This window comes from Ascaphus truei, chromosome 3, assembly GCF_040206685.1.
Source record: "Ascaphus truei isolate aAscTru1 chromosome 3, aAscTru1.hap1, whole genome shotgun sequence".
Classification (NCBI taxonomy): Eukaryota; Metazoa; Chordata; class Amphibia; order Anura; family Ascaphidae; genus Ascaphus; species Ascaphus truei.
Genome location: NC_134485.1, coordinates 332,616,511 through 332,640,833, shown reverse-complemented (window position 1 = coordinate 332,640,833; position 24,323 = coordinate 332,616,511). Strand labels below are relative to the sequence as shown.

The 24,323-nt window shown below is 48.5% G+C and overlaps 1 protein-coding gene across 4 annotated transcripts in view; it reads right to left on the bottom strand.

Annotated features, from left to right (window-relative positions):
• The window catches only part of LOC142489915 (inhibin beta E chain-like), a 36,513-nt gene extending 28,234 nt beyond the window's left edge, over positions 1-8,279 (bottom strand). The window contains exons 1-2 of one of the 4 annotated variants that reach the window (XM_075591522.1): positions 8,150-8,279; positions 1,071-1,430 (exon numbers count right to left, since the gene is read on the bottom strand). In XM_075591522.1, the coding sequence (XP_075447637.1) occupies positions 1,071-1,422 (352 nt within the window). In that variant the 5' untranslated portion in view covers positions 1,423-1,430; positions 8,150-8,279. Of the gene's footprint in view, positions 1-1,070; positions 1,431-1,812; positions 2,013-8,149 lie in introns of those variants that run through there. The other 3 variants (XM_075591520.1, XM_075591518.1, XM_075591521.1) reach the window with 3 other exon arrangements.
• Positions 8,280-24,323: the final 16,044 nt, after the last annotated feature.

The window sequence follows — 24,323 nt, the reverse complement described above, 5'->3', positions numbered from 1 at the left end:
ATACATACACAAACATACATACATACATACATACATACATACATACATACATACATACACAAACATACATACATACATACATACATACACAAACATACATACATACATACATACATACACAAACATACATACATACATACATACACAAACATACATACATACATACATACATACATACACAAACATACATACATACACACATACATACATACATACATACATACACAAACATACATACATACACACATACATACATACATACACAAACATACATACATACATACATACACAAACATACATACATACATACATACATACACAAACATACATACATACATACATACATACACAAACATACATACATACATACATACATACATACATACATACATACATACATACACAAACATACATACATTAACAGCGGCGGTAGCGGAGCGAAAACTTTCTTTTCCCAGTTTCCCCCCCCCCCCTGTCGGCCGGCTCCACGCTCACTGCCGTGCACGCGCGCGGCTCTATTATAGAAAGGCTGACTAACCACAGCCAACTATAACTGCCGCGCGCACGCACGACGCAGCAAGCGCGCCCACTATAGAACAGCCCTTACGCTATCTTTACTGCAGAAAACCCCTAACCTGCAGAAAACCCCTAACTGCTAGAGGAGCCAGCAACTCTCTGTCAGCAAAAGGGTTACATTCCAGGAACTAGCCATCCCCCTTTACTGTCCTGTAATACATTGCTGCCCCTAACTCTAGCTAGAAGAGACAGGGGGCCATATTTACTAAGCGCTGCTATTCCACAAGACACCCTTCCAGCGACAGGAGACATCTTGTGGTCCATTGAAATGTAAATAAGATGCCTTATTGCACAGCATCTCTTAGTAAATATGGTCCGGTTTGTAATGATCTTTCTTGGGTGCTTCCCCCCTTCTCTCGTAACCATAGGTAATACTGTGAGGGAACTGTGAAGGCAGAGAGGTGATGGGCTAGGAGCTCCCTGTCTTATCCCTTAATAGGTACCTACAAAGATAATGATGTACTTATAATGTTAAAAACAAGAGCATCACGCACCTATTTCAGCAAAGCTGATGATTTCATAGGCTAGATCACTGTCTGAGCCAGAATCTCCCTCCACTTCTCTTTCCTGTCCTGGCAATTTTACAGAAGAGTCTTCCTCCGACCTAACGCTCAGCCTCCGCAATGCCTGGGCTAGAGTCTCTCTGGACATGGTGTGTGAGATGTTTGGCCGTTGCCTGAGGTGAAGTTTGCTCAGGATGTTCTGCTTGGCCAACTCCAGCAGTATCTCCTTCTCAGTTTGGGCTTCCAAACGATGGCTGAACGTGCTACAAGCTGAGCAGACTGGCTCTCCCAGGGATGCCCGCATGGCGACCAGCAAAACTGGGATGAAGATTCGGGCAGTCATGATGCCGTCTGCAGAGAGGGAAATAAATGGGGGAGCGTAAAACAGATTGAGAAAAACACTGGAGATAACTATTGCCTGTTAATCAGTGACAGAGCTCACAACCTATTCCCTGAACATAGAGATTTTAACCCGAACAGTGTGGGTCTTTAGGTGACCGATCCTACAGTGTAAAAGCTTACAGTGTGATGGAAGCATAATTGCTTCAAGATGGAGAACTTGTATGCAGCATCTGAACTAAGGGAATGGATGCTGTATGATTGCGAGAATATCTAGCCTTCTTGGTTTAGCTTTTAGACAAACATCATCAGAAAGAGATAAAATGATGTCAAAGTCAACATGGGGCACTGACTGGGAAACTTTCCTCCCCAGAAAGCAAACCCACCAAATTACCATCTGATTTCCATTTTCCCACGACAGGTAATATCAAACCTGAAAAATCCCCTGAGAATCTGTTAGCAGCTCTGGTTGGGACAAGCGCCCATCATGTTAAAAGGAATGAATTGCACCCATTCACCAGTAAAACCCGGGGAGTTGATGCCTTTGCTCCCTTGCTTCCCTCTGCTTTTGTCAGCGGAGTTGTTTGAGCTTGATGGGAAAAAAAAAAAGCAAAATCCAAAGTGCAACGTTTTCTATTCCCTTGCCTTTAAAAAAAAAATTAAAAAATAACCAAAATCACTGTGTTTCTACAGTCTGTAAACAGTGCTGTTTGCAATGACCTTTGAAGGCTTAACGCATTCTATGCTTTACATTTGCAACGTCACTGATTTACTCTTTTATCGTGGCAGCAGATTGTGTTTAGACACCTGCAGCTTTTTCTTGCATATGCCTCTTCATACAGTTCAGCAATCAAAAAAAAATACATATAAGCATATTTAATAATGCCCTCCGCAAAAATAGAAGATCCTTAAAGGTGCATTTCGATTCCAATAAATGATCTATCTTACAAATTAACTCCATGGGGTGAGCCTTTAAAGCAGATTACAAAATTATTTATTTCTAGTTTTTTGTTTTATTTATATTCTTATTTTAAAGGACCATGCATGCAGCAGAGCAGCGGTGCGTAAACTGGGGGGCGCGAGACTGCCTGCAGTGGGGGCGCGTGGTTTACAGAGGCCCCGCGTGCTTCCCGAAGGCACTTAAATTAAGTGCCGGGGGAGCAGCAGGGCCTCTGTAAACCTTTATTTACCTTGGCTCCACACGCGTTGCCATGGCAACGTGGCGTCAAATGACGCCGTGAGGTCATGTGACGTCACGTTGCTATGGCAACGTGATGTCATGACGCCGGAGCCGAGGTAAGAGGGGATGAGGGGGGGGGGCACGGGGGTGATCAGAGGGGCGCAGGGAAAAAAGTTTGCGCCACCCTGCAGTAGAGTGTTCACATGGCAACTCCTGCTGTCTGTACTAAGTTGCTCCACCCAATCAGGCAGCACCGAGCTGTGTTCCATGCTGACTTGAAAGAGACTTATCAAAAAACAATGTCATATCAAGAGCCTCCAATTTAAGGCTCTTTGAAGTCCAATGATGTTACAAAGTGTAATGGGCTCAGCAGTCATGTTAACTTTGGTTTGAAAATCAATGAGTAACAAAGATTCAAAGCAAAGAGAGGTGAAACCAGACCCCATACTGCTGGGGTGAGCAACTCCAGTCCTCAAGGGCCACCGACAGGTCAGGTTTAAGGATATCCCTGCTTCAGTCAATGACTGAGCCACTGATTGAGTCACCTGTGTTGAAGTAGGGATATCCTGAAAACCTGACCTGTTGGTGGCTCTTGAGGACTGGAGTTGCCCACCCCTGCCTTACTACATAATATGGTGAAGAAATCTTAACAAATAAATTAATAATCATGCAGCGGTAACTGCACCATTAATGTGTCAAAACTAATTTCTACATTTGACAAGTTGTCAGATTTATTTTGATTATAAAGCTACCAACTTCTGGAAGGCTCATTTGGGACTGGGTTTAGCAAGCTAGCAATATATTAGATCTATCTCTGGGGCAGGAGTGTGCAAACTGGGTGGCGCAAGATATTTTAAGGGGGACGCAGAGGGCACCGAGAGCGTTGGCAGAGGAGGGCAGCTGGAGAAGAGGACGGAGGGCCGCCAGAGTCAAGCAGGGTGGCAGAGGAGTTGGACGGCAGGGGCGAAGAAGGGTAGCAGAGGACAGCCAGGGAGGAGCGCGTCCTAGCGGTCCGACCTGGAAGTCTTCACTGACTTTTGGTGTCTGACGCTGCTACAGCGCACTCCTCCCCAGCCATTCTCCTCTGCCCCTCTGCTCCGCTCTGGTGACCCTCTGTCATCTTCTCCCAGCAACCTCCTCTGCCACCCCCCCCCCCTCCTCCATTCCTGCAGTCGTCCTCCACCGAAGACAGGTAGGCATTGTTGAGGGGGTGAGAAGAGGAAGTCATGAGAGGAGGAGAGGGGTGAGTTGAGGAGAGTGGTGAGATGAGGAGGTGATGAAATGAGGGGTGAGATGAGGCAGAGAGGAGGAGAGGGGTTAAATGAGAAGGGATGAGGAGAGGGGATGGATGGGAGATGAGAAGAGGGGATGGTAGAGAGAGGAGTGGGTTGAGAGAGGTGACGAGAGATATAGAGGGTGAGAGGACGATGTTGAAAGATGCAAGTATTTTTATGTATTTGTATTCACATTTATATTGTATAACGATGAATAAAGTTTTTTCATGTGATTTGGATTCCATCAGGCAGGGGGGGTCGACTAATATCACGTATGAAATGGGGGGCTCGACGTAAAAAGTTTGCTTACCCCTGCTCTAGGGGACTGCCCTAAATATGTTGCCTGTGCGTAAGGATCCGTCATCGCTGCCCCTTCCGTCGCGCTCCCAACTTACCCAGACCCACGATCGGTTGTCCTGCCTCTGCTGCCTCCTGCAGCACATCTCGCAGACCAGCCATTACCAGCTTACCTTCTAGGGGCGTGTGCAGATCTCACTCGGCACTAAATGCCGTCCCCGCTGGTCCCGCCTCCAGGCATCGCTCACGTGGTGACATCACTGTCGCGCAGCGCACACCGGCTATGCGCGGCACCCACGCACGCCATCAGCCAACCACAGCCATGCATACTAGGGAGTATGCTTCCTCCTCATTGGCCTGTCCTTCCTATATATGCTCAGCCTGCCCTCCGTGACATTGGCTGAGCATAACCTTGTTTATGTGCGCTGTGTTCACTGCAGTCCTACCTCCTGTCTGAGCCTTGCCTGTCTGGTCCTGTGTTGCCTACCTTGCTTGTTCTTTGGATTCCGCATTTCTTTGTTCCTGACCCGGCTTACCAACGACGATCCGTACCTCTCCGCTCCTGACCCCGGCTTACCCACAACGATCCACACCACTCAGCTCCTGACCCCGGCTTACCCACAACGATCCACACCACTCAGCTCCTGACCCCGGCTTACCCACAACGATCCGCACCTCTCCAATCCCGACCTTGGCAAAAGTACCTGCAACGATCCGCACCTCTCCAATCCAGACCTCGGCAAGTATCACTGACAATACTAAACTCTCCTACCCCTACCCGGCAACCTCGACCAATCTACACTCCAGACGCGGCCTCGCGGTCACGCCTTGTTTGTGGTGAGCGCATCGTTACACTGTGAAAAAGAAAAAATGTGAACAAGCGCTAAAGATTAAAACACCAATGTGACAAGTAAAAATACAAAATATAATGGCTGCCTAGTAATACTTCAAACAATCCAGGAGGAGCAAAATATAGGGAAATAAAAACAGAAAACAGTGCAAATTTAAGTGCAGACGTTGAGACTCTGATGGAATAATAATGACAATATCTTGGCTCTGTCGGTCTATCTACTCACAAGATGTAAGTGGTAAGTATGCAGTTGGCAGATTGGGCTGCCACCCCAGGTAGTAGCTGTATATTGTGGATATCCCTCCAGGCTTATCTCGTCAGGGTTACCATGGTGTACATATGGGAGGAAACAAAGCTACATAGCGCGATCTGTCTTTCCAAAAACTTTATAAAATGAATATGAGCATATAAAATGTGCACTTACAATGTGCCAGAATTAAAAATGCATTTATCACAATCACAGTGATTCTAGGGGGTTTTATCCGATCTCACCGCCTCCTCTCTGGCTCTGGATGTCAGCCGTCTGCAACCTGGAACGCTCAGCTCCGTTTCTCCTCCGGCGCGTGTGACGTCACTGCTCAGTGGAAGGTACAGCTACGGATCCCTCACTAGACCAAAACACCACTCTACGCGTTTCGCCCAGCGTTCGTCCTGACGAAGCCATTGACAGCTTGCTGAGCTGGGCGAAACGCGTAGAGTGGTGTTTTGGTCTAGTGAGGGATCCGTAGCTGTACCTTCCACTGAGCAGTGACGTCACACGCGCCGGCGGAGAAACGGAGCTGAGCGTTCCAGGTTGCAGACGGCTGACATCCAGAGCCAGAGAGGAGGCGGTGAGATCGGATAAAACCCCCTAGAATCACTGTGATTGTGATAAATGCATTTTTAATTCTGGCACATTGTAAGTGCACATTTTATATGCTCATATTCATTTTATAAAGTTTTTGGAAAGACAGATCGCGCTATGTAGCTTTGTTTCCTCCCATATGTACACCATGGTAACCCTGACGAGATAAGCCTGGAGGGATATCCACAATATACAGCTACTACCTGGGGTGGCAGCCCAATCTGCCAACTGCATACTTACCACTTACATCTTGTGAGTAGATAGACCGACAGAGCCAAGATATTGTCATTATTATTCCATCAGAGTCTCAACGTCTGCACTTAAATTTGCACTGTTTTCTGTTTTTATTTCCCTATATTTTGCTCCTCCTGGATTGTTTGAAATACATCTTTCTACTTGGAACCCTGGAAACAGGTTCTACCAGAGGGTTTGAGCAGGGTTTATTATTTGAGCACTAATATTAATTTTTTATTGCACTTGCACGTATCACTATTGTATATATTTAAGTTGTTAGCGACTTATATTCACTTATTCACAATATGCCTAGTAATACTGTCAGTACTAACAGAAAATACTTGGAAACAAAGAAAAAAACCTGGCGCCAAAAGTTCAATGGATAATCCTGTACTCCTCAGGGGATCAGCACACTTGCTTGACAGGCCATGTAAGGGAAAAACAGACACAGATCATAGTGCAACTCTGCAGGGTTAAAACAGGTGTACACTACACATACAACATAGAGACTCCTAGTGACTATAAAAACTATTTATTAAATAAAAAGAACTATGCCATAAAATGGTAGGACAATCAGGAACACCGCTGGTCATCCAGGTGGGAAAAATCAGAGCCCTACTTACAAGCAGCAAGGCATAAACTCGCAATGCAACATAGAATCCTCTTGGTGCTGATGATATCTTAGCAGAGATGTTATTCCTGCTGCGCCACGACTCTCGTGCTGACCCTCCCTCCAGGGGTTACCAGGAACAGTGACAATGACGGAGGCCCGCTCGTGGGGCACACAGCTCTACTCCACGTGAGGCCGCTCTCCTCACTTCCTCCTCCGGTTCCACAAGCTGTCTCTGCGCGCCAGCGCGCGAGTGTGCCCGTGCCCTTAAAGGGACAGTACGTGCGTCCTGTATGCCAAGGACTAACAGCTGCAATGAGGCTCCAATCGAACCAAGTGTCCCAAAATAGTCCAGTACCAAAGAGGAGGAAGTGAGGAGAGCGGCCTCACGTGGAGTAGAGCTGTGTGCCCCACGAGCGAGCCTCCGTCACTGTCACTGTTCCTGGTAACCCCTGGAGGCAGGGTCAGCACGAGAGTCGCGGCGCAGCAGGAATAACATCTCTGCTAAGATATCATCAGCACCAAGAGGATTCTATGTTGCATTGCGAGTTTATGCCTTGCTGCTTGTAAGTAGGGCTCTGATTTTTCCCACCTGGATGACCAGCGGTGTTCCTGATTGTCCTACCATTTTATGGCATAGTTCTTTTTATTTAATAAATAGTTTTTATAGTCACTAGGAATCTCTATGTTGTATGTGTACTGTAGACCTGTTTTAACACTGCAGAGTTGCACTATGATCTGTGTCTGTTTGTGTTTTTTCCCTTACATGGCCTGTCAAGCAAGTGTGCTGATCCCCTGAGGAGTACAGGATTATCCATTGAACTTTTGGCATCGTTACACTGTGATACAGTACCAGACTTGTCTGCAATGTGGGAGCTATGGTAGCAGGTTCTGACTCAGGCATTATAGTTCCAAAGTTTATATCCTGGTACAGAAAAGAAAAGACTCCCACACAAAGGCTATAATAAAAAAGAAGTCTTTATAAACTGGGTTACGGAAGGAGCTGGTTGGTGTTATTGTTATCCCATGAACAATTATAAACAATTACAAAACTCCTGTGGCCCCTGGTACACTCAAGACCAGTGGTCTAGCATTTATCCTAGAATGTATATCCCGTCATGCAAATGGTGTATTGCATGAACAGGACCTTGGGTGCATTACAACAACTTGAGAACTTTGACACCCTGGAGCAGACTCTTGAGTACCTGCGTTGCCAATATCCTGAAAGCCACGCCAAGGTACGTAGACCCACACTAGCACAGTGGCAAGAGCTTCTGGAACACACGCATAAGCTAAAACTAATGTATAAAATGCCACTGGGGCATCACCCCATCACAACTACCAACAGAACATTTTTTACCTGTAAAACAAAGACTGTTTATAAAGTTCACACTACAGCCTTCTATGGTTTACTCACAATTCTCTCTTTCAGAATTATTTACCTGCTTCCAGCCTCCAATCCTGATGTTCCCTGATCTGCCATGGGCTTCACCAAGGCTTCCAGCAACATATCTCCTACAGCTCTGTCGCTTATCTGGTTCTCCCCTGGCTTATGACTGCAAGCTCAGCTTCCTTCAGCACTGTCCTAGCCATTGCTGTGTCCCTCAGCCCTCTGGCACTTGCCATAGAAATTCAAACATTGGTGGCGCCTCTCCTTCTAGTGCTCTGGAGACTTGTGACCCAAAACCAACAAAGAGGGTCTGTTACAATACATTATCTAAAAGAAAACTATTCTCCTGTACTATGTACAATTATTCTTCATTCACTTGTACTAAAGACTGATACTAACAAGGCATGCTTGGGGTAAATGAAAATATTTGATTGCAGTGATATGATTGTAATGAAACTGTATTGTACTGAACATTTCTTGATCAATGTGATGGGGTGTACATATCAATCTGACTAATCTCTGACAACATCAATGATTTACTATCCCACCTGTTTCTTTTGCTTCATGTTTAATGGGACAATCCATCCTAGGACCAAAGGGAGCTATGCCAGACTAATTTCATGTAGCAATTTATGTCTTTTTTTTAATCCAAATCAGAACCCTACAAGTATTTGTAATTTATTTTAAAGTTAGACTTGGGAGGGGTTTGATTACCTCTGGCTTCTCCCAATGTGTAATGTCACTGTGTGTTCAGCTGGTACAGTCAGTCCACCCTTTATCTTTATTTATTCTCTGATAAGGACGGGGTGGGATAAGGGTAAAGAAAACACTTGATTGACAAACACTTCCCCATCCAGAGCCCCCCCTCCCCCCACCCCCCCCCCGAAGAAATTCAACTTGTAATTAATTTCCAAAAACATGAAAGCAGCCAAATCTTTGCTGATAGCATTGTTAGAATTGTTTAACGAAACCACTTAGGCCCCGCCCACACAGCACGCTACACAACGTGCGCGTGCTTAGGTGCGCGCGCCTTCGTGACAGATGCCTGGCGGCCAATGGTAGTGTTCAGTATTGAAACTACCATTGGCTGCGTAGTACGACGTCGATGCTGCTGCAGTCTTTTCAATCTGTGATCTCCGGCTGCAGCAGCGTGACGTCAATTTCAACAGCCAATCAATGCCCAGACGTTTACATTGATTGGCTGCTGAAATTGTGGGGACGGCAGTGGGCATTGGGGTCGGGGCGGGGGACGGAACGGGGGATGGGGGTTTATTTAAAATAAATAAATAAAATAAAACTAGCTTCGGGGTCACGGACACACACCCAGGTCCTCGCTGCGCACACCCCCGGTCCCCACTGCACACACCCCTCCCCCCCCCCCCCCGGTCTGAAGGTGAATTTTGTTCACGCCCCCCACCGCGACCCAACTCCTGCAGCTTGAGCAGAAATCGCTAGGCTGCAGGAGCGCGCGGCGGAGGCGCGCATGGAAGCGCACGGCCTTAGCAGGCAGTGTGAGCCCGGGCTTAGGGGCCTATTCTCGTAGCTCCGAAGTGTGACAAACCACTGCTAATGTGCCCTTTAGGAGCGGATTGGCGTGCTTTTATATACTGTAAACCCTTCTCGCATGTCCATGTCGAAATGGCTTTTTTTAGAAGCGGTTTCACTCTGGCTCTGCCAATCAGATCGCTTTGCCAAAAAGCCTCCAACTCCCATTTTTTGCCTAAAACTGCTATTCTCTCATAGCTTCATTATGCAAACCTCTTTTAAAATCTCACATTTTTTCCCCCGCCACCTCAAGGGTGGCCAGATAGCCTCAATAGACGAGGTTTCGCATTCTAAGGCTGTCCGTCACAAATTTGGGTTATGCGGTGGGAGTTTTCAAATTGAAAACTCCACCGGCGGCAAAGTGCAGCGTTGTCGCTGCGACATTTTGCCAGCACAACCCAAATTGACATTTGGGGCTACAGTCGCGTGACGCGAGCTGGTTCTGCCAATAAAGACGAACCAGCTCTGTGACGCGGTCGTTACATGCCCCCGCCACGCCCCCAAACGCCGAGATCTGGCTCCTGCAGTTTGAGCACAGGTCGCAGTGCTGCAGGAGCAAGCGGCGGGGGCGCGAACGCTAGCAAGCAGACGTAGCAGCCTGTCTGAGCGAGCCCTTACAAGTCACAGTAGCAATTTCTTGACTGCAGAACATGAACTGACTTATTGTACATGTTATTAAGTATTCTATATGAATTTTAGCCATTTTACACTAAAGCTTAACTCATGATGTACATTGTAGAATAATTTTGTCCACTAGAATAATATTAATACACCACAAAATGGTACATAGAAACTTGCAGCCCCACTAATATTACTAATACTAATAAATAATAATAGCAATGCATATTATATTTAATAATAATACTAATAAAACCAATGCTGCACATATAATCTTTGCAAGTACAAGCTCCTGCACTATGTATTTGTAACGGGTATTCCCTCTATCCCAATCACAGATACAGTGTGTGTGGGTGGAAACCTATGTGTTACCAGGTGTGGTGCATATACCTGTAGGTTCACAAGAGGCCTGAGCCTCCGCTTGGTGGGAACCTGGGGTGAGTCCGTCAGCTCGATCTGATTTACAGTGCCTCCACCTGTGCAGGATTCTAGAAATGTAGAAGGTTGCCTACACAGGACCCACATATACAATAAGAACATACAGTACACGAGGATGTATATAACCAGTTTATATATATGCAGGCAATAACACACACATAACATTCCCCATAGGGAGTAACTCCACAGTAACTCAGTCCTCACAGTGTTTCTCACTCCACTAGGAGTGTACCTACCCCCCACCGTTTATCCCCACACCGTGTCCAGGGCCTAACCCCTTTGTCCCGTGGTCAGCGCTGCCACTATGTGTAAGGATAATGATTATGGTATATGTTGATGCACTTATGGGGGTACCTGCCGAGCGCTCCTGCACTCGGGCCTGCAAGCAACTTCGCAAAGGATCTGTCGCTTGGTGATTCCATCTGATCCTGTGTTTCCTCGCACAGGGTCCGCCAGGGGCGATCCCACCCTGGTGATAGTCTCTGTCTCTGGGGCACAGACTTGAGCCCAAGTCTCTTTTCAGGAAGCGCAGCGTCCGCTGTGTCCCTATCTATCACTGGTACTACTGTGACAGGGTCCCTAACCTAGGGCCTGTCCCTGTAGCACCACAAGCTGGGGTGAGTGAGAACCTACTGCTGCGGCCGAGTTTATTCAAGCATTTGCCCGTTCTCTGCCGCAGCAGTAACCTGGTGCGCGCCGGAGGGTGCCGGGCACGCGCCGAAGCAGCGGAGGAGCGCCCTCCGATCGGGGCTTTCTTCCTCCCGCTGCCGGGTCCGCCGGGTCCCCCGGAACCCCCTGCCGCCGTCCCCCACATCGCGGGACACCAGGGCTCCCTCGGGGAGCCCTGGACGCGCATGCAGGGGGCGCAGGCACCCGATGACGCGTGACCGCGCATCGGTGACGCGCGGCACGCCGAGGGGATGCCACTAGCAAGCCGGGAAATCTCCCGGCTTGCGGAACTGGCCGCACTGCAATAAAACGTGTCGCCAGTGTATCTGGGGCCTAGGGGGTTATCTGGCCTAATGCAGTGGGTCACAGACCCTTGCACTCACCTCCTTCCCCTAGCTCTCCTGGTTCAGCACTGACTAGCGTGGGCTCAGCGCGCGAAATGTATCAAGTCAGCCTCTCTGCAGAGAGATCCTAAGCCCTATTGGCTCCCTGGTGTCACGTGGGGTGCACAGAGGCTCATGGGACTCGTAGTCCCTGCTTAGAGCCTTCCCTGGTAGGCTAGGGTTTCGCGGCTCTCCTCGCGCTTTCCTCGCGCATGCGCAACTCGTCCGGCCGCCCGAGCACTCACTGCATATTCACGAACTCATTCGCAATAGCGGCGCCCTGCACGGGAGCCGCCGGGAACCTCCAGAGCGCCGAAGCACTCCTTGCATGGCCCCCACCCTCCAGAAGTGCCGGCGGGTCTGCCGAGTGACCCCCGGCAGCGGAGGTAACGAGGAGAGGGGTCGCGGGACAGAGGGGACCTGGCTACATCCTCCCCCTGGTAAAAACCCCAACGCCCTCGCTTGGGATACAACAGAATATAACTATGTACAGAAGTTATATAATGAAAATTATATAATAAAAATTGCAACAATAAATGCGATCTTAACTTATCATCTCTAGATCAGATTGCACATTTCAGTGAACATCACAATGACGGACTGCATTCTGCTGCGAGCCCACTGCTGAGCCTCATAATGGGGTGCCCCAATTTGATCATAGGTTACCCGGTTGGGAGGGTACCTTATTCTTAGGCTTCTGCGGAGCTGTTGTTCCGCAACTCCCTCTGGGGAGTAATAAGTATAGTCCTGAGTTTCAGCCTCTTCCCTTGAGGGGAGAAATGTCTCTGAAAAGTCTCTGTTTGGCACAAAGCACGGGCTCTGTGGATCCAAAGGCTGGTCTGTTGGTGTCACCGTAGTAGCCGTTGGCCTACGGGGCCCTTTACCCGTAGATCCTCCGGGAGATGCCCCTCCATTGGGAAAATCCCTTTGAGAGGGTCCTTCCATGGGATCTTCCAGAGTCTCAAGATTGGTAGGGTCAGGTACAGTCTCTTGGCCAATCTCTGAGGAATCGGACTCACCGTTGAGCGGTGTGGCCAGTATCTCTGCTTCCTCATTTCCACTTGTGGAATGGGGAGAAGATGATTACGGTGCCATACCTTTACCCGGCCGTCAGTGTCTTTGATGCAATAGACCGGGAGGCCAGGCATTTGAGATTCTATTTCATATACCCCGTATCTCCATCGGTCAGCCAATTTATGCTTGCCCGTGACTCCCAGATTGCGAAGCAACACAGCGTCTCCAGGACGAAGTTCCCGATATTTGACCTTATGGTCGTATCGCCTTTTATTGTCAGCATTCAGCTTAGCTGTGGATTTCTCAGCCTGTTGGTACGCCTGTTGTAAGCTGTCTTTGAGTCGTTGCACATATTTGAAATGGGTAGCATTGTGTATCCCATCCGTCGATACTCTAAGATGTACATCCACAGGCAGTCTCGCCTCTCGCCCAAACGTGAGGAAGTATGGGGAGAATCCAGTTGACTCGTGTCGGGTACAATTGTATGCATGCACCAGGGCCTCCACGTGTCGACTCCATTCAGTCTTCTGAGCACTCTGTAGAGTACCGAGCATGTCCAGTAAGGTTCGATTAAATCGTTCGGGCAACGCATCTCCTTCGGGGTGGTACGGGGTCGTTCGTGATTTGGCAATGTCCAGCATTTTGAGCAGTTCTCGGATCAAAGTGCTCTCAAAATCCCGACCTTGGTCTGAGTGAAGGCGGTTTGGAAGACCGTAGTGCACAAAGTACTTCTCCCATAATATTTTTGCCACCGTGATGGCTTTCTGATCTTTAGTGGGGAAGGCCTGGGCATACCAGGTGTAATGGTCAGTGATGACCAGCACGTTGGATATTCCTCGACTATCAGACTCAATGCAGAGAAAATCCATTCACACAAGGTCCATGGGGCCAGAACTTTTCAGGTGGCCCATAGGTGCTGCTCTAGTAGGCAGGGTCTTGCGTTGGACACACCGAGTACAACGGCGACAGTGTTGTTCTACGGCCTCTCGCATCTTCGGCCAGAAAAAGCGGTCTCTGACCAACCCAAAGGTCTTCTCTACACCAAGATGTCCATGCTCATCATGTAGGGACTTCAACACCATGTATTGCAAGTTCTTAGGGAGGACTAGTTGTCGTCTATTAGGGTGGTTGTGGTATTGCACCACTCGATAGAGTAAGCAGTTGTCTATTTCAAATTTGTCCACTTCCCGCATGAGCAACGTGACCAAGTCCTTGGGAGCACGCTTCAAGAGAGCTGGATTCCTCTTTTCAACTGCTTGCCTAATAATACTAACTACAGGATCCTGTATTTGGTAGTCCACTAGATCTTTCCACCGCAGCACTTTGTCATGAGTTATATTCATTCCTTTCAGTTCGCAGTAGGCTGTGGGGACGGCCTGCGACTGGCATCCCAAGGAATCTGCAACCTGTAATTCGGAGAAGGCCACTAGGTCGTTGATGATGGCGGCAGTGCTACACATAATTCGCACCCCTGGCCCTGGGAGTTCTTCCCATTCCTCATCATCTGGAGTAGCACTTAGCCCTGGTCTTCGGGATAGGGCGTCAGCTCCTACATTCAATGGCCCCGACTTATACTTCAGGGAGAATTGGTAATTGTTTAGAGCTGCCAACCATCGGTGCCCTGCTGCATCCAATTTGGCCGTGGTATTGATGTACGTGAGGGGATTGTTATCCGTCCTTACCTCAAACATAACACCGTACAGGTAGTCGTGAAGTTTTTCCGTGATTGCCCATTTGAGAGCCAGGAATTCTAACTTGTGGACAGGGTATTTCTGTTCACTGGGTGTCAGACTGCGACTGATGTAAGCCACAGGGCGAAGGCCCTCGGGGTTCTTCTGGTGCAAGACGGCGCCAAAGCCATTTGACTGACATCCACATGCAGAACGTATGGTTGTTCTGGGTCAGCATACGCAAGCACCGGCGCTTCGGTCAGACTTTTCTTTAACTTCAGGAAGGCCCGTTCACACTCAGGCGTCCATTTATCGCCAAACGGTTGATGGGCCGACGTGGCCTTCCTTCCTGTATCTTCGGGGTATATCTTCAACAGATTGTTCAGGGGTTTAGCTCGACTAGAGTACCCTTCCACGAAGCGATGGTAATACCCGCAGAAACCCAAGAAGGATCGCAGCTCCGCTACATTCTCGGGACGAAGCCAGTTCACGACCGCTTCGACTTTGGCTGGGTCGGTGGCGATTCCTTGAGCTGACACGATGTGTCCCACGTAAGTCACCGAGGTGTGACAGAAGCGACACTTGTCGAGGGACAATTTCAACCCTTCTTTCCCAAGACGGTCTATCACTTTCAGCAATCTCTCTTCGTGCTCTTCCAGAGTTCTTCCGAAGACAATGATGTCGTCCAGGTAGACTAGACACTCCCGAGGGTTCATGTCTCCGATAGTCTTCTCCATTAGTCGTTGGAAGGTAGCAGGAGCCCCACATATACCTTGGGGCATACGAGTAAATTGGTAGAACCCCAAGGGACAGATGAAGGCTGTTTTCTCCTGATCCTCTGCGTTCATGGGTACCTGATAGTACCCGGATCGTAGATCGAGCACGCTGAACCACTGGCTTCCGTTCAGAGCACTCAGAATCTCTTCAATGCGAGGAAGGTTGTACTGGTCCGGGATCGTACGGTTGTTCAGAGTCCGATAGTCGACACACAGCTTTACGGACCCATTCTTCTTCCTCACCACCACTATGGGAGAGGCGTAAGGGCTCCGAGACTCCGTCAATATCCCAGCGGTCCCCATTTCTTGCAAGACGTTCCTTACATCGTCCACATCCCTAGGGGCGATGCGACGAGAACGTTCACGGAACGGAGTGGCGTCATTCAGTCTAATGATATGTTGAGCGCTGCGACTGCACCCCACATCCATCTCAATCGTTGAGAACACCATCCTTCGTTTATTCAACTGGGCTGTCAGCCGCTCTCTCCACTCAGTTAACAACGTCGACTCGCCGAAGTTGAAGTCCAAATCGACTAACCGCTCATTTGCTGCTGCCGCATTCACCTGGGGAGTGGTTTCCACATGGCTGACCGGATATATGCAACCCAGACTCTGTCCGGCATCAAGTTCCATCAGGAATGGAGAGATGTTCTGCACATACACGTAAGTTCGTGGAGGAACTTTAGTCGTCCACTCCCTGACTTCGGGTAGTACCCTATACCCTCTCTGAACTTCTTCCTCGGGGGTCTTCTCCAGAGAGAAGAGCTGATCATCCTCCTCTCGTTCGGGGTAACAGCACCAAACGGCCATTCTTTGCATTCCCCTTGGTAATATGGTCGTCAGTCCGCATTGACGATTGTAGAGATCCCCGTGACGCTCCAAGGCATATACCCGTTTGCACTCTTCTCGTAAGACGGGATCTAGAAGCGAATTGGCTAGCGGCAACTCGTTGGTCTCTTTCAAGTAGGCTCTGTTTACAGCTTGTACTATATCAGTATTGGTTCCCAAGATGATTGGATACTTGCACTGGTCTTGTGGCTCCGGGCATACCATTGCCGCCACATGCATGGGGTGTTTCTTGCCAGTGTTCAGTTGGAGTATTTCCAGTTGAACCCATGCAATCCCATCGATGGGGTACTCTTCATTACTTAACCCCGTAACCTTCATATGTTCGGCCGACCTCAGGGGGCAGTGTTTAAGGTGCTGGTCATAGAACTTGCGGTATATTATGGTCACTTGTGACCCCGTGTCCAGTAGAGCCGATGCGTAGATCCCTTCCAGTACAACAGGCACGATGGCCGCAGGGCCTACTTGACTGTAAGCTTCCCTTGGTGAGGCGTCATCACTGGGGCCGGAGTCAGAAGGGGCATCTTCGGTTCCAGAAGAAGGGGGTTCTGGGTCAGATTCCACCATGTGTACGCGGCGGACCATTGACCGGGCCGATTTCCCTCTATCGGGAGGGTTTTCCCCTGGATGGCCCTCCATTTCTGGACAGTTACTGGCGAAGTGGCCCTTCTTACCGCAGTTATAGCACAAAACCTCACGCCATTCCGGATGAACCTTAGACGGGGAAGGTGGTCTGTCGGTGGGTCTTGGCTTGTACCCCTTGGACGGGGCAGCCGACTCTTCCTTCTTCTCCATAGAGCCCTTTCCCTTTGAGACAGAGGGGCTCTTAGGTTTTGTGGTAGAGTGTAGCATTGCATGTGCTTCCTGCATTTTCACTTGGCGCAGCAACTCGGTGAACGTAGAGGGACCCCCGTCCATTATTTTGCTGCGGAGCAAATTGGCTATGGGGTGAGTGGGGCTTGATCCCCTTAGGTACTGCTTATGAAGCGCTTCATCCATCCCAGAGGCAGGTATCAGCTTACGATTGAGTAGGATTCCCAAGACTAGCTGCAGGCCGTGTATAAAGGCCGACAAGTCCTCTCCCTCCTTCTGATAAAGATTGAAGTACTTTGTCCAGATCGCTCCTTCATCTTCTGCTAGTCCGTATGCTTCCAACAGGAACTCCACCATCTCCAACGCCGTCAACTCTGGGTGTTGGTCCCTGTGGATGGTTACATTGGTAGAAGCGGGAGGCCTGAGACACTCCATGATACGCTGCCTTTTTACGGTGTCAGTGCACGACCATTCCTCCACGACTTTTAATGCATTCTCCCTCCAAAGGCCTATCCCTTCCTCCCTCTGTGGTGTTGGAAGTACTCCCGAGAAAGTTTTGAGTTTCCGGTAGCTTTGGGACTGTGCGGCCATGGTGATGGCTTCTACGAATTGAGGGAGTGTCACCACCATTACGGAACCTTCATTAATTACCGTACTGTCTCTGATAGGCCGGGAGTTCATCTCACGGAGGCCGGGTGTGGGTGAGGGGGGCGGACTGTCAGCCCAACTAGTGGCCCCCGTGAGAGCGCTTGGGGTAAAGGAGACTTTGGGTGGGGCGCGGTCTACCCGGTTTGGAGTACTTGACACTGGTGTAGTTAGTGGCCAAGTACTGGCGAACGGTTCATCGGGAACCTGAGTGGGACCCCTTGATGAAAACATTTCCCGTATGACTGGTAATTCCGAGTATATAAGGGGGTAACCTTCTGGTGGGCACTCGCGGGCTATCAGAGTGTTCGCGGCCGTTTCTTGGCATATGTCCCTCCCCACAGTGAATAATATGGTGCTCCTATTACAAGTAGAGTCGTACACCCTGCCACGGTGCCATACTTTATCTGGTCCTAAGAGCTTCCTCAGCGAGTCCCGGATGTCAGTTTCCGCCACTAACGCTGGGACGTTCCCTACGGCCACGACGTGACTAGGTGGTTCCTCGACGGAGGTGCCCACTCATGGACCTCTTGACGTGAGGGAATTACCATGTTGCTGATCTCTTATGATACTGTTTTGAATAGGGCACCCCAGGTCTGAATCTCACCAGCGCCTCCAAATGTAACGGGTATTCCCTCTATCCCAATCACAGATACAGTGTGTGTGGGTGGAAACTTATGTGTTACCAGGTGTGGTGCATATACCTGTAGGTTCACAAGAGGCCTGAGCCTCCGCTTGGTGGGAACCTGGGGTGAGTCCGTCAGCTCGATCTGATTTACAGCGCCTCCACCTGTGCAGGGTTCTAGAAATGTAGAAGGTTGCCTACACAGGACCCACATATACAATAAGTACATACACGAGGATGTATATAACCAGTTTATATATACAGTATGCAGGCAATAACACACACTTTCCCCATAGGGAGTAACTCCACAGTAACTCAGTCCTCACAGTGTCTCTCACTCCACTAGGAGTATACCTACCCCCCACCGTGTATCCCCACACCGTGTCCAGGGCCTAACCCCTTTGTCCCGTGGTCAGCGCTGCCACTATGTGTAAGGATAATGAGTATGGTATACGTTGGTGCACTTATGAGGGTTCCTGCCGAGCGCTCCTGCACTCTGGCCTGCAAGCAACTTCGCAAAGGATCTGTCGCTTGGTGATTCCGTCTGATCCTGTGTTTCCTCGCACAGGGTCTGTCAGGGGCGATCCCACCCTGGAGATAGTCTCTGTCTCTGGGGCACAGACTTGAGCCCAAGTATCTTTTCAGGAAGCGTCCGCTGTGACCCTATCTATCACTGGTACTACTGTGAAAGGGTCCCTAACCTAGGGCCTGTCCCTGTAGTACCACAAGCTGGGGTGAGTGAGAACCTATCTGGGGCCTAGGGGGTTATCTGGCCTAATACACTGGGTCACAGACCCCTGCACTCACCTCCTTCCCCTAGCTCTTCTGGTTCAGCACTGACTAGCGTGGGCTCAGTGCGCAAAATGTATCAAGTCAGCCTCTCTGCAGGGAGATCCTAAGCCCTATTGGCTCCCTGGCGTCACGTGGGGTGCACAGAGGCTCATGGGACTCGTAGTCCCTGCTTAGAGCCTTCCCTGGTAGGCTAGGGTTTCGCGGCTCTCCTCGCGCTTTCCTCGCGCATGCACAACTCGTCTGGCCGCCCGAGCACTAACTGCGCATGCGCGAAACTGATTCGCAATGGCGGCGCCCTGCACGGGAGCCGCCGGGAACCTCCAGAGTGCCCTGCATGGCCCCCACCCTCCAGAAGTGCCGGCGGGTCTGTTGAGTGACCCCCAGCAACGGAGGTAACGAGGAGAGGGGTCGCGGGACAGAGGGGACCTGGCTACATATTTTTTGGAGGGAGGGGGGTTGAAATGGGGGGTAGATAAAGTGACGGTCAAAGTCACAAGGAGATCAAACCAGAATTTGAACCAAGCTCTGCTGCAGTGTCATTATTTGCAGAGTTAGCGCAGTTACTCACTGCACCACTCCTTCCATGCACCATAGCAATGTGAAATCACCAGTGGACTTATTAAAAGTCACATATCCTAATTAGCTGCCTATTGACACCCTCATCAAACACTTCATAAACTAAGCCCTGCTTGTATGCCCTAACGTGGAACACAAATGTTCATATTTGACAATCAAATAAATAGGTTTTAACAGTGCAAAGGGCAAAGGTGCAAGTCTTTTAACCTTCTGTAGGTGTTCATCAACCCTCAACCAAAGTAGAAATATCTTATTGGTTACAATCAGTGCATATATACTTATTGACGTTTTCTATACAGTACTGTACTAAAGGTTGCATATTAATAACTACCTACTATAATCCCTACGCTCACACACATTTTTAACTCCTCCCTCTGCTCTGGAACCTTTCCATCCTCCTTCAAACATGCAACAGTCATACCATTACTCAAAAACAGCAAGCTTGACCCTACCTGTCTTTCTAACTATCAACCTGTCTCCCTCCTGCCTTTTGCCTCTAAACTCCTTGAACGTCTTGTATTCTCTCGATTGCTCCATTTTCTCAACACCTATTCTCTCCTAGACCCTCTAAAATCTGGCTTCCGCACTGCTTACTCCACAGAAACAGCCCTCACTAAAATAACTGACGACCTCCATGCTGCCAAAGACAGAGGTCATTATACTCTGCTCATATTACTCGACCTCTCTGCAGCATTTGATACCGTGGCCCACCCTCTTCTGCTTCACATTCTCCATACTCTTGGTATTCAGAACAAAGCTCTATCCTGGATCTCATCCTACCTCTCCCATCGTACTTTCAGTGTCTGCTATCACCTCCTCCTCCTCTATTGATCTCTCTGTGGGGGTACCCCAGGGCTCTGTCCTGGGACCTCTTCTCTTTTCTCTGTACACACTCTCTCTAGGTGACCTAATAACATCTTTTGGGTTTAATTATCACTTCTATGCTGACAACACACAAATATACTTTTCAACACCCGACCTTACACCTGCTGTACAAACCAAAGTTTCTGAATGTCCCTCTGCTATATCTTCCTGGATGGCCCTCCGCCGCCTTAAACTCAACATGGCTAAAACAGAGCTCCTCCCTACTACCTCCTTCCACATTACTGTTGGAACTACGATCATTCACCCAGTAGTCCAAGCACGCTGCCTAGGGGTCACACTCGACTCCTCTCTCACATTCGCCCCTCACATTCAAAACATTTCTAAAACTTGTCGATTTTCCCCCCGCAATATAACAAAGATACGCCCTTTCCTCTGTTGCTCGACTGCTAAAACTCTGACTCAGGCCCTCATTCCCTCCCGTCTTGATTACTGTAACCTCCTGCTGTCCGGCCTTCCTGCCTCTCACCTGTCTCCCCTACAATCTATCCTAAACGCTGCTGCCAGAATCACTCTAATCTTTCCTAGATCTGTCTCAGCATTTCCCCCCATGAAATCCCTCTCCTGGCTTCCGATCAAATCCTGCATCTCACACTACATTCTTCTCCTCACTTTAAAGCTTTACACTCTTCTGTCCCTCCTTAGATCTCAGCCCTAATTTCTCGTTATGCACCATCCAGACTCTTGCGTTCTTCTCAAGGATGTCTTCTCTCTACACCCTTTGTATCTAAAGCCCTCTCCCGCCTTAAACCTTTTTCACTGACTGCCCCACACATCTGGAATGCCCTTCCCCTCAGTACCCGACTAGCACCCTCTCTGTCCACCTTTAAGACCCACCTTAAGACACACTTGCTTAAAGAAGCATATCAATAGCACTGTGGATATTCTGAACACATGATACATAAAGCTTGGCCCCCTGCAGACGCACTTACCAGAACTCCCTCCTACTGTCTCTGTACGTTCTCCCTGCCTACCAATTAGATTGTAAGCTCCTCGGGGCAGGGACTCCTCTTCCTTAATGTTACTTTTATGTCTAAAGCACTTATTCCCATGATCTGTTATTTATATTATCTGTTATTTATTTGATTACTACTGTGAAGCGCTATGTACATTAATGGCGCTATATAAATAAAGACATACAATACAATACAATAACGCCGCAGAGAGGGGGAGAGAGAAAGGGGGAGAAAGAGTGGGGAGAGATGGAGGTGAACAGAGAAAGATGTGAAGAGTGAGAGAGGGGGAGTGAGAGAGAGATTGAGAGGGGGGAGAGAAAGAGGGGGAAGAGAGAGTGGAGGGGAGAGACAAGGAGAGAGAAAGAAAGGGGGGAGACAGGAGGGAGAGGGGCATAGGGGGAGAGGGAGAAAGGGACAAAGACAGATGGGGGAGACAGGAGGAGTGGGAGAAGAGAGACAATGAAGTGGCAGAGAATATGGAGGATTACAGCGAGTTGTGATCTCTGTGTTGGTGAATGAATATTGTTCATTAATGCTGTGAGCTATTTGTGAGTGTGCCTTGTCTTCTGGAACTCTTGTATGAAAGTAGAGCTGACGTTTGATAAATGGCCAATTGTTTGCTGTCCTTTAATTGTATGGTCAATGAATGATGTTTGTGTTCTCATTATTCATACAGATGTAGCAAGACTTACACTCTCCATGAACTGGGCCACAAGGGCAGTTTCCCTGAAGAGATAATGCTGCAAGGGTCCATGCTTTTGATTTTTTTTTTGTTATTTTTTACATAGGTTTGAAGCAGGGGATTTCCGGGGCTGAACCCCATTAATTTCTGGTTTGGGGACCCACTGCTTCCTGAGATTAAGACATCCGTAGGGGATGCCAGTATCTCCTACAAATTAAAATCTCCTGCGGCAGGGCCCATGTGATCGGGACATTGAAACTGCGCCAAGATACTGGAACACCCTACAGAGGTCTATCTCAGGAAGCAGGGTGTCCCCAGACCGGAAATTAATGGGGTTCAGCTTAATAGACCTCCTGCTTCAAATGTGTAACACCCCTATCCCCACCCGGCTGCAGAAGATAGGGTGTACATGCAATCAGTCACTTTCTTGCACTGCAAACAGGATTTCTACCTGCTTCAGCATAGAGTTGCTCAGCCAGTGAAACTTTGTCCCAGAGCTTCCACAGTGGATCCAGGCCAAGCTGTAGTGAGGAGTAGAATAAGTAGAAAAGGGCGCCAGGAACTTATAAAACAGGATGCTTGCTTTTATTGTCAGCAGGATCAGCATACCACACAGCATAGACACCTTTGCCTGCAGTTCCTCCCAGGACCCAACTTAATCCTTGACAGGAGTGAAGTAGGCTCAGCCCCAGGTCCTTACTTAAACATGGCTATAGCCCTGCTCCCTGCAGCATAGGAACCACCATGCCTGCACCAGGCACCTTGAACAGGATCTCCACAGAACTCACTCTCTAGGGTGGGTCCCCACCTCTTATACCCAAGGGGTGTCAACCTTTCCCCTTCTCTGTCTCTGGGCAAAACATGCTGTAGCAATCTGTCACCCCACCGGTCACATGGCCTAATAGAACTGTCCTAGCTCTGAGTCATACCTCATGTGCCTAGGATCTGCAACATTGTATCCTATCTCTGAGCCAGCTCACATGCAGGACCATGTGTAATGGTTTTAAACCCTACGCTGCCAGAGTGCAGCCCTAGCCTGCATGCTAAAATGGGCCTGGTTTTAGCAGGGGGCTACATATGTAATAAATAATCATTTAAAAAAGCTTAATTACCACGCTAGCTAACCGCTAAGGTAATGAAAGGGTAAACCTGCCACCCACCCGCCCTACCCCCAAATAAACATACCACCCTCTCTAGACTAGTGCCCAATATCTTTATTATACAAATGTGGTTAATAGTGGTTTTGAGGATTAACCAAAATAAAATACAGATATTGACCACAAAAAAACATAAAAATTACATTTTAAACATAAAATCTTTGATTCTCACTGTGGCTAACTAGGCTCTCTCAATGGCGAACCTAGATAGCCACATTGGCAATCAATATAACAGGTAGTCCTCGCTATCCAACGTTTCACTTTACAACGAATGGCATATCCAATGCTTTACAATGCAACCTTATGGGACATTTTTCGATGCCGGAATGCGGTATCCGATGCATGAATGTGTTTTCCCACGCTCACCCCCACTGATTAACATGGGACTCACTTTACAACGGTTTCACAATCCAACGCTACTTCCAGAACAGATTCAGTTGGATAAACAAGGACTGCCTGTAAGCTATACATTTTTTTTTTAAAAAGAACATTAACAATATTAAAATACATTAATAACCCCATTTCATTACCTTAGTGGCTAACCGCTAAGTTTATGAAACCCTCCTACCACCCGTCACTGGGAGGCCTAACCACACACCCTGGGTCAAGTACCCTCTTCACCCAACAAAACACCCCCCTCTCCCCACAACCACCACCACACAGTAATGGGCAATAGCCCTATTAGCCAAATATAGCTAATAGCGCTTTTGCACATTCCATAGCATACAAAATAAAACATTACAATCAAATACAAATTACATCACAATAAAATAAGAATACAGTCACTAACCATTTAATCCATTTATTGTCACTGTGGCTACCTACTGTATGCCCTAAACAGGGGCACAGATAGATTGGCAATCATGTACACAGTATAGTAAATAAAAGTAGTACTTCCCCTGCCAGGATGAAGAGCGTTCTCCTCCTCAGCAGCACCAACATCCAATAAAAGGCCGATGCCCAACCATTAAAATACATCAACTGTTCAGTAACACCTTAATTATTAGCGGGTAGAAATATAATCCAACAATTTAGGTGTCCATTGCATGGTCTAAACATGTGCCAAAATTCATGTATTGCCAACATGTGCCAAAATTCATGTATTGCCAACATGTGCCAAAATTCATGTATTGCCTAAA